This window comes from Halichoeres trimaculatus, unplaced genomic scaffold (assembly GCF_033239565.1).
Source record: "Halichoeres trimaculatus isolate MK-OKI-2021-1 unplaced genomic scaffold, fHalTri1.1 fHalTri1_scaffold_15, whole genome shotgun sequence".
Lineage (NCBI taxonomy): Eukaryota > Metazoa > Chordata > Actinopteri > Labriformes > Labridae > Halichoeres > Halichoeres trimaculatus.
The window spans coordinates 5,283,332-5,302,219 of NW_027437193.1; the positions used below are offsets into that span (position 1 = coordinate 5,283,332).

The 18,888-nt window shown below is 37.6% G+C and overlaps 2 protein-coding genes across 2 annotated transcripts in view; both read right to left on the bottom strand.

The window, feature by feature from the left end:
- The window catches only part of ankrd12 (ankyrin repeat domain 12), a 50,775-nt gene extending 41,245 nt beyond the window's left edge, over positions 1-9,530 (bottom strand). Inside the window, exon 1 of the mRNA XM_074689451.1 lies at positions 9,320-9,530. The gene's annotated coding sequence lies outside the window, so the exon portion shown is untranslated. The remainder of the gene's footprint in view (positions 1-9,319) is intronic.
- Positions 9,531-11,209: 1,679 nt separating this feature from the next.
- On the bottom strand, positions 11,210-17,996 carry ndufv2 (NADH:ubiquinone oxidoreductase core subunit V2). Its single transcript, XM_074689450.1, has 8 exons — positions 17,839-17,996; positions 16,683-16,745; positions 14,836-14,898; positions 13,589-13,705; positions 13,287-13,455; positions 12,753-12,862; positions 11,469-11,545; positions 11,210-11,387 (listed from the first exon to the last, which is right to left on the bottom strand). The coding sequence occupies exons 1-8, from the start codon at positions 17,878-17,880 to the stop codon at positions 11,294-11,296; spliced, it is 735 nt and encodes a 244-aa protein (XP_074545551.1). The 5' UTR covers positions 17,881-17,996; the 3' UTR covers positions 11,210-11,293.
- Positions 17,997-18,888: the final 892 nt, after the last annotated feature.

Genomic DNA, 18,888 nt, shown 5'->3' on the forward strand with positions numbered 1-18,888 from the left:
GGTCTGGATAGTTGGCTAATAACTGAACTTAAATGACATCATCAAAAACATATCATGTTGTGCAAAGCATAAACAAGCAAACTAATGTTCCTCAAAGCTGGATAGTAACTGAAACAAGGCTCCTCTTGTTATTGATTTGATCCAGAAAAACTACATTAAACACAATCTTCTTGTCTTTCATGAAATGCCTGCAAGTGCTGCCTTAAATTCAGACTGAAACAAACACATGCATATTGTTTAGGCCACTCAAACCATAAATCCTTCCACCTTTAATGATTGACTGAATCAGACCACATTACTTAAACAACATCAAGGTCAAACTCATGATGACTAACTGTGTTTAGTTCCCTGCACATGAGCGACGCAGCCGATCCATTCAGAAGAGTCTGAAATGCTATCATGAATGAAATACTCATTAACCTCTTTAGCAGGAGGAGGGTCTTTGGCCCCCAGGCAGTGTGGTCACTGTGAGAGCCAAGTTAAACAGGATATGAATGCCTTCTTCGGCATCAGTAAAGCAGAAGCATCCCAGCCATGTTGAATACAAACCACAACCGAAATATCTTTTCACCGCTAAACAATCAGGCGAACTGGCTGTTATCTCCCTTACTGCTCATTCATAAAAAGAATTTTTAAAGGCTCATTAATTTTTAAGAGGCTGGAACACCGTGTTATTACAACCCCGCTTCCTCCCTTTTCTGCATTGTCACGCCGTATCCTTCTGCTAGAAGGTCACAGGCTCTCCGATTCTCAGTCTTAAAACGCACATGGTGGATTATCAAAGGCATCGGCCGTTACACACACACACACACACAGATACTGCACCCATCGTACCAAACAAAAACACTGCACTGCACACGCATTCAGCTGCTGGCAAAGGCAAGCACATGTTGTGTAATCAGTAGGCTCCACCCTCTTCACACAAAGATACACACACATGCACAAAACGCACGCTTGCAGGGCCTCTCGAAGACGCAGATACTCGGCTGATGGAGCCAAACGCAGAGAGGCTGGAGGCACTTCATGTCATGAACGGCACCAGAGCTTTCACAGACCTGTTCGACTTCAAATCAGGCAAAATGTGTTTTAAAGCTTAAAGAGGAGATGATACAGAGAAAAGGTTTGAAGTGTGTGGAAAAACGAATCAGATGACTTCTGCTTTTCTTGGCAAACATTCCTCGCTTTCTGTTATATTACAACCCAGCTGAACGTTGGTCTATTTTAAACACGACCTCCTAAAAACCACAACAATCACCGGGAGAAAACCTTCCAACAGGAACTAGTCAACATTTAACTGAAAGAGAAAGGCAGGGAGATGACCGTTTTCGGGGATTTCCCTGAAGAAACTGGCCTGCTGTGATCACTCAAAACAAAAAAGGAGGAACTACATCAAGCAAGATGTGAAAGGCTACAACATTGTTTATTACAACTAGATTGCCAATGTCTTTCATGCAGAGGAAATGCTGCACCTATAACTGAGAAAATATAGGACAAACATGTCACAGCCAACACTTGAAAGTTTCCTATCACCCAACCTCTTGCAGTCCTTTTTATCTTGACAAATCAACATATAAATTGAGCTTAAATGTGTGTTATTCATATTTTCTTGGTGGAATAATAGCAGAAACAGCACACTAGGGGATATTGTATGTGCTTACATAAAGTTCCTGCTTCAGAGCTATTTGGTCAATACCCTAATTCTCCAAATAAGAGGTTTAAAGATGCAAAGGCTGTGGCAGCAGGAGTAAAGCTTTCAAGTAATATAACATTATGTAGCATATTAACGCTCTGAACACAGCAAGAACGCATTTAACAAAACATAAACTAAATTTATATGTTTCAAATTTTAACGCCCCTCTCCATCTAATTAAATGAATTACAGACCCTCTCTTATATGATTTTCAGGATCTACTAGAAATGTGTCTATTCAGATTTTTAATCTACGGCCAAGGTGAGATTAGAAGACGAGCGCCGAAACAACTAGAAAAGTTTACCAATGATGGAAAGTCGTGAACCAAATCGATGTAAAATGTGTGACTTCACAGCCTTATACTGTAGAAATAATTAGCTACAGACACACCATACAACAAAATATTGAACAGGGGACAGCTCAAAATGTGATTTTGCATAGCAATATCCATCATTTAATGTCTTTACAGAAGGAAAAAACAGTGCCTACAAGTGAATATGAAGATTTATAAACCAACAAATGCTTTTAATTTTTCTTAAATGTACAAGACAGAAAGCACATAGCTTTATTATGGTGTGCACAGACACTGAGGGAGAGCTGTCCAACAAACCAAGCATGTGACATTAAGAGGAACATGTTAAAGTGACAAGAAACCAAGCATTAAACCCACGGTCTAAAAATACAAAGCCTACGCTGAAGTGCCAAAAACTGCAGTTCTTTTAAGCTTCCACTAGAGGCTGGGTGCAGAAACAAGAGGAACCACATACACACTAGGCCAAATAAACAGATTTTTACAGCAGGAGCAAACATATTCACTGCCGGATTCAAAATTGGCAGACACTGAGTTTCTTTATAATTTGACATTTTCAAAGTTACTGAACTTACAAGCTTGGTTCATGTCTGCAAAGAGGCCAAAGGCCCACCTCTTTGCATTATCCAAATTCAATCAAGGCTCATTTAGGCCAAGCCTATGCAATATGACACAGGCTTCAAATCTCTGAAACAGAAACCAATGGGTGATGTCCAAACATTGCTGTCTCTTCAAGGCTCCCTACTCCCAAACCCCCCCTACCCTCAGTAGAGATGGGTACCTTTCATATTTGAAACGATACGGTACCTATGCCCGGTACCTGACAATCGGTACCGGTGCTCAACGGTACTAAGTTTCGGTACCTTTTTGTGTTTATGTGGTAAAAAATATAAATTTGTTTAGTAATGAAATATAAAAAAAAATCAATTTAACAAATTTATTCTACAATATATAACCTTGTAATGCTGTGTTCATGTCCAGCATGGAAAATCACCTACTCTTCCACTCCCTCACAGTCACAAGGATGCATTTAGGTACCTAAACATGCTACCTTTTGGTTTTACATGAATCGATACCGGGTACTTTTGACAGAATATGGTCGGTACCTATAAAAGTACCTAATTCGGTACCTTCCCCTAACCCTCAGACTGGTAAGGTGGTTTGTCAGGGGCAGACCTTGGTGTTTGAGACCTGCTCCTCCAGTGTGTAATGAAGCAGTTAGTATATCCTTGTTTGAGGACCTCATTAATTCAGCAAGTCTCAGCAAGACCTCGTGCTATTTTTCAGAACTGAGTGTTTAAATTAGTTATCTTGCCAAAGATAGGCTTCAAATCTCTGAAACAGAAACAAATGGGTGACTTCCAAACATTACGTCAAAATATCTTAATAATCTATGCAAGAAACTCCCACCAAAAAGAAAAGAAACTGTTGCCAAGATGTCTGTGCTGATTCCAAATTGCTTTGGTCAAGATAGCTCAACAGAGCCTTAATCCATCCATCAGTCAATTTTTCTATAAGACTCAATCACAACAAACGTTAGCCAAAAACACTGACAGGTGTTAATATTAACTAACGCACTACGAGATGATTGAGTTGTCTAAACACACCAGTGTTTTCTCTTCCATTATGTTGGCGGGCAAATGTCACCCGGTTTCCCTAGAAGTTAAGTATATTCTATTTTCAATAAAGCGCCAGATCACAGGATAAGCAATCTAAGGTTACTTCTCTAATAGATCAAGTCTATAGCTGTGTCTTTTAACACACTCAACAGTCTTGTGTTATTTATCTTATGAACATGACAGGAAGTCATTTGTCTGTTCATGGTCACATTCACAAACACAGAGATGAGCTCACTCTGTACAGTGGACAGAGAGTCGAGAAAATCATCACAAGAAAAAAACATCTCCCAGCTCCATCTCTGTGAAAAAGCACTACTTATCCTACGCTGCCGCCTAAGGTTGTAAACCCAGGGGGAACACTGTTCGCATACCCCTGGATTTTACCAATCCAGGATGCCCATGGATCAGGTTTTTAACATTAAGACATCGATAATACTTCATACGTTTTTGAAGTTGTGAAAGCCACAGTCATCAACCAAGGACAACCAATGTTTTTCTACTTGCTGTAAATTCAATGTATATGTGTCACTTTCAGAAAAGGTGTAATTGAGACCATGTTGTATTTTTTAATCAAGTTAAGAAAAACACAAAGAAAATCCTGTCATAAACACAACTGTTGGTTTTTAACATACCTTGGCTGCTGAGCATTTGACATTTGATGGTGGATGTGGCAAACAGACAGGCTGAACCAAACCCTAGCATTGCTGCCCCCTGCTACAAACGATATCATGTTATGATATGTCATCATTCAGTTACTGATTCTCCGTTTGCAAAAGCTGTGGATGTACCAGACACTTCTTTCTCTACCTCTCCAGTCTGAGCTCCAAAAGAGCCAAAACGGCCTTCAGCAGCCACCCTGACTTCAACACAGTGCTATGACTGACCTAGGTGCAGAGATTAAGAGCAGCATACATGCTAAAAGAAGACACTCTGAAATAGGTCAGTCTGCAATGAGTACTTCTAGGTGAGTTGGCATCCAAATGGGTTAAAGGTGTCGATATTTATGTGTTAATTCATAAATTTCTTCTAAAAGCGTAAACTCCAGTTTATTTTTTCATCATCATGCCAAGTTTACTTGAGAGCAGCAGCTGCTGGATGCTTGTGTTTAAAAACTGTAGCAAGTTACAGCATCCTGCGGCCTACAGTAGTCTGTAAATATCAGCCAAATCATATTTAAAAAGAGAACGCATCAGACTTTAGTGATATATACAGGAGAATTAAGCAGAAATCAGGGAAAGAATAAATACTTATCTACAAATTTTATTTTTTTTTATGTTTGTAAAATATCCTTCTTTATTTTCAACCTATGCATCAAAGTGATACTCCAGGATGGAACAAGCTGGGTCCTATCACAAGGTTTAGGGCAGAAATTACCCCTACAGCAGTGTTTTTGTGCAGCAGAAGCCCAGAGCGCTCGAACCAAACACCCCCTCCCTGCTCGTCAGCCGGTTTCCTCTGCACTCAGACGGGGCCATATTTTACTTGACCAAAAATACAAATAAACGGACTCCCACCGAAAAAATCTGATATCGGTCTGCATTCACGCTTTATTTACAGAATTTTCAGCGAGTTTCTTTCACACAAAAACACTGCTAAATAAGACTCTAGTTCTCATTGTGTCTCTTCGTCCTGGCAGACTACCTGAGTTTGTCTATATCTGGCACGCCTCGCGCAGACTGATACAATAAGCGGCGAGCATCTCGTAGCCAGCTGTGGCTCTGCAGTGGAGGTAGCGCCGTTTTACGACACGATGAGAACTAGAGCCTTATTTAGCGGTGTTTTTGTGTGAAAGTAACGCGCTGAAAATTCTCTCAATAAAGCGTGAATTCCCAAACCAATCCCTGAATGAAAATGTTGCCAAGATGTCACAGAAAACTGTTGCATGTGCAACAAGGGTCACTGGGAAATGGTTCCTCAAAATATGTAACTATTCATCAGTTGTCCATCTCCTCTAAAGACTGAGTTATTTCATGCTTTTGTGCTTATTTGTTTGGTTTAGATTATAATTTCATAGTATTTTTATGCTTGACGTTGAGGGGAGTACAGTGGTACCTTTAGCAGTTATAAACCAAGACAGGAATCTGGTTTGGAGATGCAGCATTCAATACAAACAAAACAGCCTGTGTCTTGTTTTGTTTTGGTGTCAATCATATACAAGTTAACAGACAGAGGACTAAACTTGCAGGGGGTCTAGTATTTCAGAGCCGCTACAGTGCTTTCAAAACGTACTCTGGTGCAGATAACTTACTCAAAATAGCAAGAAACTGCAGTGATAAAATGCAATATTCAACGTGTACTACAACCCTTTCCAACGTTGTTCCCCTAGCACTAGCCAAATTGCTGTCTGATGTATCCTCACTGGAAATGGACGCTGAAAGAATCTGTATCCATGCTTTTCTTTATGTTTTAGTGAGATTTAAAAAAATAGTACCAAAAATGGGTAAATTTGATTATACCTGGATTAAACCTGTATCCCATTTTGATAACAGAATCTCTCCTTCAAGAAGAGTAATGGATGAATTACTAGATAAATAACTGTACATGCTTGAGAAAATACTATTTATTGCATGAACACACACATGCACAAACAGATTACAGCAACAACAGCGGCTTTATGGAGGCCTACAGTGACTCTCCAGAGTCGAAGAGTTCAAAAGGCTAAAGCCAAACAGAGGAAAGTCTATGACATGAGTAGAAGGAACCCTGTGGCTAAATTATTAGCAATGTGAAAATATAGCAACCACTGCGATGTTAGAATTGCACCTGCAGCTGAACTCACAAAAGGAAGAGATATTCAATATTAAGGAATTAGATTTGCACAGGGGGCATCAAGCATCTCCAGGTAATCAAGAATGTAATTTAATAAGTTTATAGTCCTGTGATTTTACTCAGTACAACTTCAATATCAAGGCCAGTTTCACCAATCAGCCCTCAACCCTCTTAGGCCACGGTGGATATCTACATGTGTCTTTGCTGGTTTACACAGCAGAGGGGCTCTCCAAAGCAAGTACATCTTACACCGTGTGGGAATATTTTGGTGACTAATGAGACAAAATCCAGACTGATGCAACCTCCTAATCACAGAACGTGAGCAGTGGGAATTTAACAATAGGAACAGCTAAAAATGAGTTCAATTTATGACTGCCAATTTTGAAAACAGATCATTTCTTTTGGCACCTTAATTATTTGTTGAAATGTAACACTGACTGTGTCTGATATTGCTTTCAGTGTCTGGTGAAATGTTAATCCAAGTTCCAACATAAGATCGAGAAGAACATAAACAAATATGTTCTAGTTCATTATTAAGTTTGGGAATATTTCTGATGTCAGTGTATCAAGATTTTTCTTGGTATCATCAAGAGTATTATACAGTTATTCTCTGATCATTATTCCTTTTAAGGTAATGCTTGAATCTGTTTTCAAATATTTCTGTTTTTTTATTGAAAGTGGTGCAATTTACAATGTAACAAAAGCAACAGACTCAGATGTGATACTAAAAGAAAATTAATCTTGTGACTCTCATGCGATTATTATTTTGTAATAGGGAAACACTTCAAAATGTTAACCAATGCCCTCTGTTTTCTTTTGATAGGGATTTTTCTTACATTCCCAGAGTCTCTCATGGAATTCAAAAGTGGATTTGAGTGGAAATGACAATTTGATAATGTCACACAGTAATGTTTTCCTTAGTTTGGTTACGATTGTGTACGGGTACTGGAAGAACAACTAGGATAGCCAACAGAGGTGAATATGTAATACATCACAGATCTTCTAAAGACAGTCCTCTCTATAACAGCAACGTCTTGAAGCTTTTGCTGAGTAAAACTGGAGAGTGCTGTAGCTTTGCTTAATTTAAGCTTAAAATGAAATCATGGCTAAAACAGCTCAAGCCTGTTCTCATCACACTTCAACAATGAATACTTTATGAATTATAGATTTCAACCAAAATATCAGATGCTTTTGTGTCACTATTTTAGTAGTACATTCAGTGCAGTTCTATCCAAGTCTTTGTGGCAGATATGTGTTGTACAGGAATTGTGTAGTTGTTTCAGTGTAGTACACCTAGATTTTGCTGTTTAGGACAAATCTGACCGTCTTGATATTTGAGAGCCATTTAAATACCCTCTACGACATTCTTTGGGGCTGTAATTTAATGATTATGCGTGCAGTGGTCTAAAATACACCAAAATGAAAATATATTCATTTTTGGTGTATACTTCATACACTGTATGTTTTGAGAGGGATTTAAGATCTTTCTGTGTAGGCCTAAAACTGATCCCATCAAAGATCCAGCCACTGCTTTGAATGCAGAGACTAGTTTATAGTAAGCATTTTGTGCTCTAGGTGATAAATGTTGAATTAATAATGATAATTGTGACTGTGTCATGTAAAGCAAAGAGGAAAGCTTTAAATGGTAGTAAGGCTTTAACATGGTTATATTATAAATTCCAACAGTACCAGAGGTTCGTGCCATTTTCAAATTTATTCTGAAGTACTTAAATCTTCATTTTTTTTGTCCTGTGTAAAACAGGACATGATGCTGTGCTATAGTAATTTTTTCTTTAGAAATAAGCAACATAAAACCTGCTCACTGCAACATACTCCTGAAACGTATTTTAATGATTAATCATACATTTATTAATGTGGCATATGCTACTAAGATATCATTGACAGATCTGTACCTTCATATTTAGTGTAGACATTATGAGGGATATGTTAGTCAAAATCGACCCAAACCAAACAGTTATAGTATAATATATGGATATTATGAAAAGGTGAAGCTCTTTAAATGTTATTTGTACTAAATAATTATTTGGATTGAGGTAAGTGTGGATTCAGGGTTGGTGTTTTGACGGTTCTTAGCGATCGTTGCACGGACAGCCATCTGAAAACAGGCAGCTTTTGTATCAGGCAACACACCCCCAAGATGTCACAGCCATAGGCTGAGAGGCGCAGTCCTCTGGTTATTCAAGCTACGCTAGACCCCTTAAGGAACCAAAAGGGGAAAAAACACTACTTCACATTAGATTTGGTTACTATTGGTGTTTTAATTGTGCTGCCTGAAAGTATATAGTAGAATTTGAGAGCTAATTGCAGAAAACACCGCCCACCTCACAATAATGTCGCTCGTGGTTGCGTTCAATGCACTAGCAGCAGTATGATGTTGAGCGCTAAAATTTCAACTTAGCTACGGTTAGTAAACATAACGAGCTGGTGTATCATTAACGTTAGCCTGGCATTTCTTGCATGTTGCGCAATGCCACTCTGGAGCCAATATAAAGGAGCTGCGAGTACGTGTTTAAATGACAATATCCAACACGAGAGCAGAGCACAACCCTAGACAAAAGCCCACTGCAGCCCCTTCGCTGCCCTCACAACGTTCCCCCTCCCCAGCGCCTAATCTAGCTAGCCTCGCTGGGGCTAACCCAGCTCACTCCGTTCCGCTCCGACATTTTCCTACCGCGCTTCTTTCCTCCAGAGCAATATGATACAAAAACTGGAATGGAGTCAAAATTACACTAACGATAGAAAGCACACAACGCACGTGGTACACAACTATACCAAGCCCACGCACACACATAGCAGTTCATTTTCACACGCACTTTACTTCACGTTAGCTCAACATTAGCAGATGGCTAACGTTAACAAGGATTTTCGCCGTTCAACTGAGCAATTAAACAAACCATGATTTGGGCTTACCTTTACACTGTGTTGCGTGTGTTCGAGTTCAACAATAAGTTAATGTTGCGCAATGTAAAGACTTCTTTCCTAAATACTGGACGTTAACCGTAGCCTACGGCTGTGTGACGTTCATCGCTGGTTTTGAAAACATCGTTCGTCGCCCGTCCTCTCCGAGAAAAGCCCAGCAAAACATGCACGCGTCGCTCCGATTGGCTGAGAGCGGACACGTGACTGCTTGAGCCCCATCGAGTTTATAAGGTCTCCGTCTGCTGGATAGACAGAGATGGGTATGTGTCAAACGATTTAACTCTTATCCTTCCAACGCTGTGAGTAAACCCGCAACTTGAATGTTGAGCGTTTTCTCTGTGCTTTTTATATTTTGTGAGCTTAAGCCGCGTAAAGCTTCCTCTGTGTTAGAAATCTTCTGAATTAGGACCGAAGAGGGAGAGCAGTAATGGGCACTTGACGTCATCTTTTCCACTGCTGTGGTGCGGTCAGTAGGAACTTTCTCGAAGATCACAGTTGGGGTTAACAGAAGAGTAGAGCCTTCTTTTTTATCTTGTACTGTGTTTTACAATTAATTACAATCTGATTAATAAATTGGCGGCGGTTATTCGCCCCCTCTGTCTGCCGACATATTGTTTCGGCCACATTTGAGTTGGTTGCGCAGTGACATTTGCATTGTGAAGCCATGGCGCATGCGCCGCGATGCATAATATTGTATGTTGCAGAGAAGGATTGAAAGCTGGAGTGGGGGAGGGGACACCGGCTAGACACGGAACGCCACTGGGGCGTGATGGAAATGACAGGAGCAGTTGTAGAAAGGGGGTAGTATTAAAAATGGTTCATCATATGAAAGCTTGACCGGATTAACACTAATGAGATTTGAAACATACGCATTAACCAAAATACCAATTTGGCTTGCTTCGCATTTGTCTTCTAATAAGTGCTGATTCAAGACACCTGCATTTGCTTTCAGTGAAGTGAGACTGGATCAGATTTTGCTTTTAGGTTGTAGCCTGCTGAGCAATCCACGTTTTTGTTTGGGTTATATGAATTACATTTTAATTCAATACTAGCTTTAATATAACTTCCCTTAAGTTGGGGTGTTACAAGTGCTAAGTGCAATTAAAAAGTCACCCATCTCAACCCATAAATTAAGATTACATTCACTGTAAAGTGGAAGGAGTAATTCTTAAATAGCGTCTGAGATCCCTTCTTCATCTATTCAGAAAAGATAGACAGCACATCTGATGGAAGAGCCTGAGGAGGAATAAATAACCCTTAGAGATACTCCTAAACTCAAACTCCTAATAGTACAAGAATTATTTTGCATTCCTTGATTTTATTTATTTATTTTGAGGATGTCCACCTGTGAGTGGATGCAAGATGTGTTTTTACTAAAGTCCTTTTTATTGTATTGTGTGTCTATTGAGTGTCTGGCACTGCATTTGTGAACATGGAAGTGTTGACTTGTATAGATGTGTATATTCAACACTGTTGTTTAAATAAATATAACTGTGAGAAGTAAAAAAGACAGAAAAAAAAACTAAAAATAATGAAAAAAGAGATCTATGAATTAAAAAAATATATATATAACAAATATGATGATGCAAGTTATCTCTCAAGTAATAGATATTCTGTACTTCTTATTTGTAATCAGATTAGGAGTAAAGACATTGTTAAGGAGATGGAAAGTATTCATCATTTTCTTAACTATATACGATACATTAAGCTTATATTTAAATGAATTGTCTGTACATCTGAAACTATTTACAAGTCTTGGCTTGCCTTAAATAAAATGAATCCAAGACAAATTTATAATTTTGAAAATACTTAAATACAGGAAATAGCTGTGGGATAACATTATACCTGATTTCAGCCTGTTTATTTTCCCTTTTTTGAGTCACACTGACACCAAGACCTTGGGTACATGAACAGTTTATTTACACAATATTATTGAGTTAAACTTCAGCTCCAGGGACAACATGTCTACAGGTCAGCTCTCACACCAAAGCCTGGTCCTTTAGGAGCCTCTGTCAGGGATGTCAATCCGCCTGCAGGCTCACATGAGAAACGTCCACTCCTGTAGGAAAAGAAATACAAGATTTAACACTCAGCCTTTGGAAATCTGGTTAGAACGTGTACATTTTTGTATGTTCGGTACCTGGGTCCAGGTGGTGGGACTCTGCCTGCTTTGAGTTCATCGATAATGTCCTCCATGTCCTTAGGTGTGAGGTCCTCCTGGACGTTGATGAAAGAGGAAGTGAAATAATTAGCTGGTGGTTTTGTGCTGGTATCTTATCATTTTCACCTAGCATGAGCACTTTCTCATTAATTTCTTCATTAATTTAATTAGTTTAAAGGAGAAGGTTAGGAAGAATAGGATGCATTACTTGCAACACAACTTGTTAAAGCAGTCATTTTCAAAAAGAGGGTATCACACTGCCTTTAAAGTGGATCAGACTGGATAAATAAGGCCTATCTTTAATTTCAAAATACTTGTGTTGTCACAGAATATTTTTTACCCTGTAATGTTTTTTTCTTTCCAAAGCTAATCTGATTTATTAATAGTCAGTATGCTGCTCTTTTCAGTTTGTCTGGGAAAAGCAGAGTATACTTTAAAGTGCTGAATTAAAACGATGTGCGACAGAGACAAACAATCAGTTCAGCTCCACTTCTTCATAATAGCATTATGGATTTTTCATTCCTCCTGCTTTCCAGGTTCAAAATTATTTCGAGACATGTTATAAACAGTTTAGTGCCACAAAGACTGCTGATTAATCACATGAAATTCAATGTTCTTCAGGCTTAGCAGAAAATTATTCCCCTGTTTAATCATGTTTACATTTACTGAGTCATTCACTTGTGCTTAGGTTGAAATGACAAAATGAAGGCGAAGTTAGCGTCGGATAGAATTTCACTCTGACTTGGAGAAGCAGGTTTTAAATGAATATTTTGCTTTTTTCTAAACAAGGTCATGAAAAGGTGAAGGTTTTTACTCCAGTCTTTTTGATATGACATAAAAGTGTATATCTTTTGAATCTTTTCATTTGATTTGAGATTTTCCTGTTGGGGTTGATGCATTCCTGCACTGGCTTCAAAGCAAAGAATTAGATACTCAAGGTTACAAACCTAAAATGGTTGTAGTTTCTAGATTTCAACCATAAAACTCATCTTAGACTGACTTTTTTTTTAAAATTACAGATACACACAAAGTAACAAGTGCACTGTTAGAACTCATAGGAAAAGTTATATGTGTGTTACAGTATGTTTTACATGTTTCTGATGCAAATGCAAAAGGGATTGTCAGAAAAAAAAGAAAGAATGTATGTTTATACATGTGAGTGAGGAGTAGGTATTGAATTCATGTGTTTGTTGATGTCAAAAACCTGCACTATATTGAATTACAAAGCCGAGTGTGCTGGGACATTGTTAGACAAGCACTCACATAATAGTTGTCATTAATCTGGACCATTGGAGCATTCACGCAGGCACCCAGGCATTCCACCTCTATTAGCGTGAACATCTTGTCTGGAGTCGTCTCTCCAACCTTGATACCTGTGGAGAAACAAACGCGGAGCTGCGTTATGTTCGGCTAATCTCATTTGACTAGCAGCAGATTATGTTTCTAAACCACAAACATTTTCTGACGCTGGCAGTTCCACTTGACATTACACAGCTGCAACAGTACATACGAGGAGGAACAAAATGTCTAACCTCACCATGTGGTTGATGAAAAGAACAAATAAATCTGTGTGTTATGAAATGCCACACACACTGAAGCAGATTAGCAGACGTCAAGCTTAATTTGTATCTTGTAGGTCTTGTTTGCTGCTGTCTGAATTACACAGACAACTGTTTATTTGTGTGTTGTTGTCTGATTTGTGTTTATCCCGGATATACACAATAAAAATAAGATTGTCTTCATCTGCGTTTTCATCTCTTTATTGGTGTCCCGCTGGTAAATTAAAATGGCTCTTACCCAGTTTGTTTTGGATGGCCTCCAGGATGCTGTCTGAGTTGCAGAGCATGCAGGGTGTTGTTGTACAGATTTGAATGAAGTATTTTCCCACGGGCTGACGCAGAAACATTGTGTAAAATGTTGCTACTTCATACACTCTCATTGGAGCGACTTCCAGCACTTCTGCGACCTGCAAACAAACAATCACAAACCCCCTATAAGGATCCTAATGCTCAAAATTAATTATGTAGTAATCCAAATAAAAATGTTCAGCTGAGGATCAGAAAACTGTATTTGGAGTCAAGTGAGAGAAATAACTGAACCTTATTCATGGCAGAGATGGGGAGCCATCCATGCTGCCTTTGGGCGACATCCAACACGGGGATGGTGGCTGCCTGCTTGTGTCCGATCGGGTACATTGAAATGATTGCTTCAATCCTCTGCAGGAGGGGGACAATGTAGCATGTTTGGAGTGAGAACAATTGCAAGTATCTTTCCAATTTTAGCTGTAACTGTAGCTATCAAGCTGTGCAGCCAGAAAATCAATTGTTGTATAGGTTTTTTTACAAATGATGTCAAAAGAAAACTCTTGTATTTTACCGTCTATTAAATGGTAGAGATTCTGTTTAACAGAGGACATTTCAGCCAAGTTGGAATTAATTAAAAAGCAACAATAAAGAGGCCAAAAGAAGAGAAAACCAACAAATAATTAAAAACTATTATTATAAAAACACCTAAAAAATGAGGTGATATCTGGTAGCTTTATTTTGTTTAAACAGGGTGTCCACGGGGTCTTAAAAAGTATTAAAAGTTGATAAATCAATTTTGGGAAAATTAAGGGCCTTAAAAAGTCTTTATTGTGGTTTTATGAGGTATTAAGTTTCATAGGTATTCAAGCTTTGACCCAAAAAATACCCATAAATATTTATTTTCCTCCTTGCAACTGTCCCCTGATTGGGTTAAACATTCAGCCGATAAAGTTCTAAAATAGAATAGAATAGAAAAGAATAGAGTTACTTTATTGATCCCAAACTGGAAAATTGTTGTGTTAACAGCAGAAATCAATGGAGTCAGTGGAAAAATACAAAAAGAATAGTATAAAAAAAATACATAAAGACTCTAGTGAAAATAAAATACAACAATAAGGATTGTGAGCGGTATAAACACCATCTATAAATTAACATCATTTCTAGTTTCATAAAGAGAAATTAAAAACAACATTAAAGCCAATAACACAATCTCGGGCACGTCCTAAATTTTAAAAATGATAAAATAATTTCTCATTTTCTTCAGCAAGTTGGCCTTGAATATCTGCTGTTTCTTGTTGTGAAAGTGTCGATAAACCTGCCTTTAGTTTCATTTGTTCTTTCAAGCTTTATTCCTCCTTAGCTTACATCATTTCTGTAAAAATGTAAACTTCAACTGTTAAAAAGTGGATGCCAACATAACTTTAGCATATACCCTGTTCAAGTATCTGAAATTCAGATTTGTGATAGAGGCAGAAAGGGGAATTTTCTCCAGATACAGAAACATACACTTCATGGACTGCTTCACACAGGTGTCACTTTACCTTTTTGTTCTCCTCAGTGAACTCAAAAGGAGTGTCAGGGTTGTTGTCAGGAGTATCTCTGTGCTAAAAAAGGAAAAGGTACCATTAATTTCACTCAAGGTGTAATATCCACAATCATCTTCAAATACTCATCTGACAGTTTTCCTCATTAAATGGTTATCAAAGTTTCCACAGGGGAGAAATTTTACTCAGCTCTTCAGGCTGTTGAGGAATATCAAATAGTTTCTGATAAATTATGAATAACTTTCCCTTCTGAGCCTTAAAAACGGAAACCGGTGCCGCCACTCGACCACAAACAAAACTCAATAACACAGGGAACAATTATGTTCTGTTAAGTCGTTCTTTCTGTTGACACTGCCCCCTTGTGAGCAGTAAACATCCTTTGTGCAATTAAGAACAAGTATAACCGTATTGCTTCCTGGAGTCAGAGATGTCAGAAAGTTCTAATAAAGGAGGAAATGTTCAAAGATGATTCCAGTTGTAGACCAGAAACAGCTTTAGTACCAGGAGACAGTGAAACCATAGCATGTTTCCATCACCTGTGATGTTTTTGCTGTAGAGCAGAGCGCTAATGGGCCCAGAGGAAACTCACGGGATGAATTAGAAAACAGACACCACTGGGATTATCTCAGCATTTAGGAAATAATAAACTCACAATGCATTAAAAATCATTCATGAATATTTTAAAGGCCAGTGGATCAAAAGTTAAAAACATATTATTCAACTGAAAGACACTCAGGAGTGACAATTGGTGAGATTGTTCTGGTGAGTTCCCCTGTACTGTCTGGTTCAATAAACACTGCGAGAATAAACACCTCGTGAGAAAAGGCCATATTCAAAGCACTGTTTTTTAATTTCTCCTACAGTGGGTACATGAATGCAAAATGAATGCAAATAAAGTGTTGACGTCAGGATTTTAGCATCACAAAGATAAGATGATTATTCGTCTTATAGATTTGTGCATTTTTAGCTCTTAAGTGTAAAAGCAGTCACTTTTATTATGGGCTCATATTGAAGAATTTAAAATCATGAATATTCTGCACCTTTTAACAAATAATAAGAACAGCACATCTTTTCTATTTTGCTAAACTACACTGAAAAATACCCCACACAGACCTGAATATAGGACGACCCCCCTCTTTCCCAGACCAATCTTCAGATATAGACTCTGATACCCAAAATTTACTTAATTTAGAGAAACTATTTTTTATTTAATTCTGAGAGACTCTGAAATCATAATACAGAATGTTTTCATTTACAGCTTTTAATCCAGTCATTAAGATCTGTGCTTCGAATGTAATCCTGATTACAGCTCTGGTAATGGTCATGCCTTTGCTATGTTTCTCGTTAAACTCCCACACCCTTCTGTAAGTCTTTTGGGAACTGCTTTGAGGATCACAATAAGCTTTTCTTCTAAAGTTGGCATTTTTCAGATGCTTTTCAGATGCCTGATCTTCGGACATTACGCTACGTAACTCCATATTTTTTGTCCGCCTGACAGTTGTTTAACATATCTGCGGCATTGACCATCATTATCTTAAATTAGCGATCATAACTCCACCTCAGTTGTGTGTTAACTCGACCAACTTTTAATCCACTTTGAACTTTTGATCACCGCGCCTCCCTTTTTCTCATCTCCTATCGCCGAGTCTCTGCTGTGATTGACAAATTGGTCCAGCCACAGTGAGCGACTATCACCATGCGGGAATAACTAGGCCCCGATTATAAGACGACAACTCCTTTTTTGACATTATTTTTAACAAAAAAAACTTGTCTTATATTCAGGTCAATACGGTAGTCAATTCTTCTGCACATCTATAAACTTCTGCAAGGAAACAATAACTTACTACAAAGATGCCTCCAGCTCCAGCACGTGCAGCGGATTGATGCAGACTCCTGACCTGCCTGGCCTACAAAGAGAGAAGATGGAAAAAGTGCCTTTTAGTGTGACTCAGACAAGCAAGTCTGCACTAGACAACGACCGGTACATGGACAAGTTGCATATCAAACTAAATCCAATCTTGTTATTTTTAAAGATGAGAATGAGCATGAAAAAATATTTGTTTAAACGGACAATTCAATCCTAAAAAAACAACTTTCACAGTATACACGGTTCATTTATTATGTGATGAGAAATGCCATTACATATTTAAAAAGTGACTTGAAAGAATAAACTGTCCACATTATGGCTGTCATTTTTTTTTTCTTTACATTGAAATAAGTGTTGCTTATAAACATCACTGCAGTCTGATTTTATGATTACAAGGTAGTAAAAAAAATAAAAACATTGGAGGCTTGTGCATAATAACCATGCTTGTATACTATTTGGGTGCTGTTAAGACTAATTTTCAAGATAGACCAGAGACCCTTGGATAAAATGATGCCAATTTAGTGGTTTAAAAAAAAAGTTTCATTCAATTTTGAGTCAGGAATTAAGAGGAGACGCATGCTGCGAATACAGGTGCGGTATACAGCACGAATCTGCAAAAACAAACACTAAACTATTTAACCTCGTTTTTTTAATGGCCAACTAATTGCCTTAATACTTAATATATTCATACATTTCTGTTTTTTAAGGAAGACACAGTAATTTAATTTCTTGCCTTATGTCATATTGGCTGTGAATTTAATATTTAAGTGTCGCCTGATTACAAAACAATTGCAGCGTGAACATATAACAGTTGCATAAAGTGAGTTACGTGTTTTCATAACAACTTCACGGTCAGTCAAACTATCTATAATAAAGTGAAATACGGGGTATTAGAAAGTAATTTCCCCAAATAATGTGTATTTTCCAGACTAATTTACAATCGTGATAGTAATTTCGTCCTCAGATCACCTTGTAAACGTTTGACAGCAGAAAGCTCAGTAAGCTAACATGCTAACGTCAGCTAGCTCTGCGGCCTGCTTGCCCTTGTAAAGAGTCACAGCGAATTATTAACAAATTAAATAATTAAAAAGCTAGTTTTTGACACATAACCAAAGATAAACCCACAGCCTTACCGTCTGCGAAACAGCAGAGCGAACCACCGAGGACAAAAACATTTTGGGGCTGAAGTTTGGTCCCGCTGCTTCAGCTAACGGACGGAGCACAGCAACACAGGCGCTCGATTGAGAGGGTCTGATGCGTGAGATGCTGCGTCAGTCAGTCACAACTGAATCGATCCCAGATAGAAATCTGAGCTGAGAAAGACAAACGGACTCAAGACGTTTCATGAATGCTAATCAGTAAATGTAATGACGTTTACGATGAAAAGTGTCTTAATGCGAAGGTAAATGGAAAATATTCTGAAAGTGCACATCACATGGATCCATATAAGCGATAAAAATGATTAAATTCAGAAAATTTATCAGAATAGGCTATTTTTTAAACTTGCAACGAGGTGTTCTCAATATTTTAAGATTAAAATCGGAAAAGTAAAAGAAAATTATATATATATATATATATATATATATATATATATATATATATATATATATATATTGATTAACATTATTTCTAAACTTTGGAACCAGGAAGGGTAACTTGCATATTTTATATTGTAATAATTCGTGAAAATGATAAATAAAACAATTAAAAGAGATCTAAGTGAAAATAAGTGAATACATTGAAACCATAATAGATGTGCCTTTCATTGCACAGCAGTCTTTCTCCTTATATTTTACATTGTCGATATTATTATTATTATTATTATTATTTATCCAATCAAATCCACGTTATTTATAAAGCACATTTTACAGTGCGTTACCAAAGTGCTGCACATCAAAAACATAATAATAAAAACAGTAAAACAGCTCCGCTAGTTCTCATTAAGGTAATAAAAACAAGTAACAGTAAACAGGAATACACTAAAACAATAAATAGTACATAAAATAATAAATACAAATAAAATAGATTAAAAAAAAATTAAAACAATAAAATCAGGAATGTAAATATATATTAATATTTAATACTATAAAAAAACTAAAAGAAATAAAAGACACAGAGGACCACAGTACTCACGCAGTGTTAAAAGCCAGAAAACAAAAGTGGGCCTTAAGACGAGACTTAAA

Bases quoted from the DNA above. Each gene is read 5' to 3' on its own strand.
- ndufv2 (XM_074689450.1), bottom strand. From the start codon at position 17,880: ATGTTTTTGTCCTCGGTGGTTCGCTCTGCTGTTTCGCAGACG. The intron at 12,863-13,286 runs GTAAGAGCCATT...GTTTCTCCACAG, and splicing joins GGCCATCCAAAACAAACTGG to GTATCAAGGTTGGAGAGACG. The intron at 11,546-12,752 runs GTGAGTGCTTGT...ATCAACGTCCAG, and splicing joins AGATTAATGACAACTATTAT to GAGGACCTCACACCTAAGGA.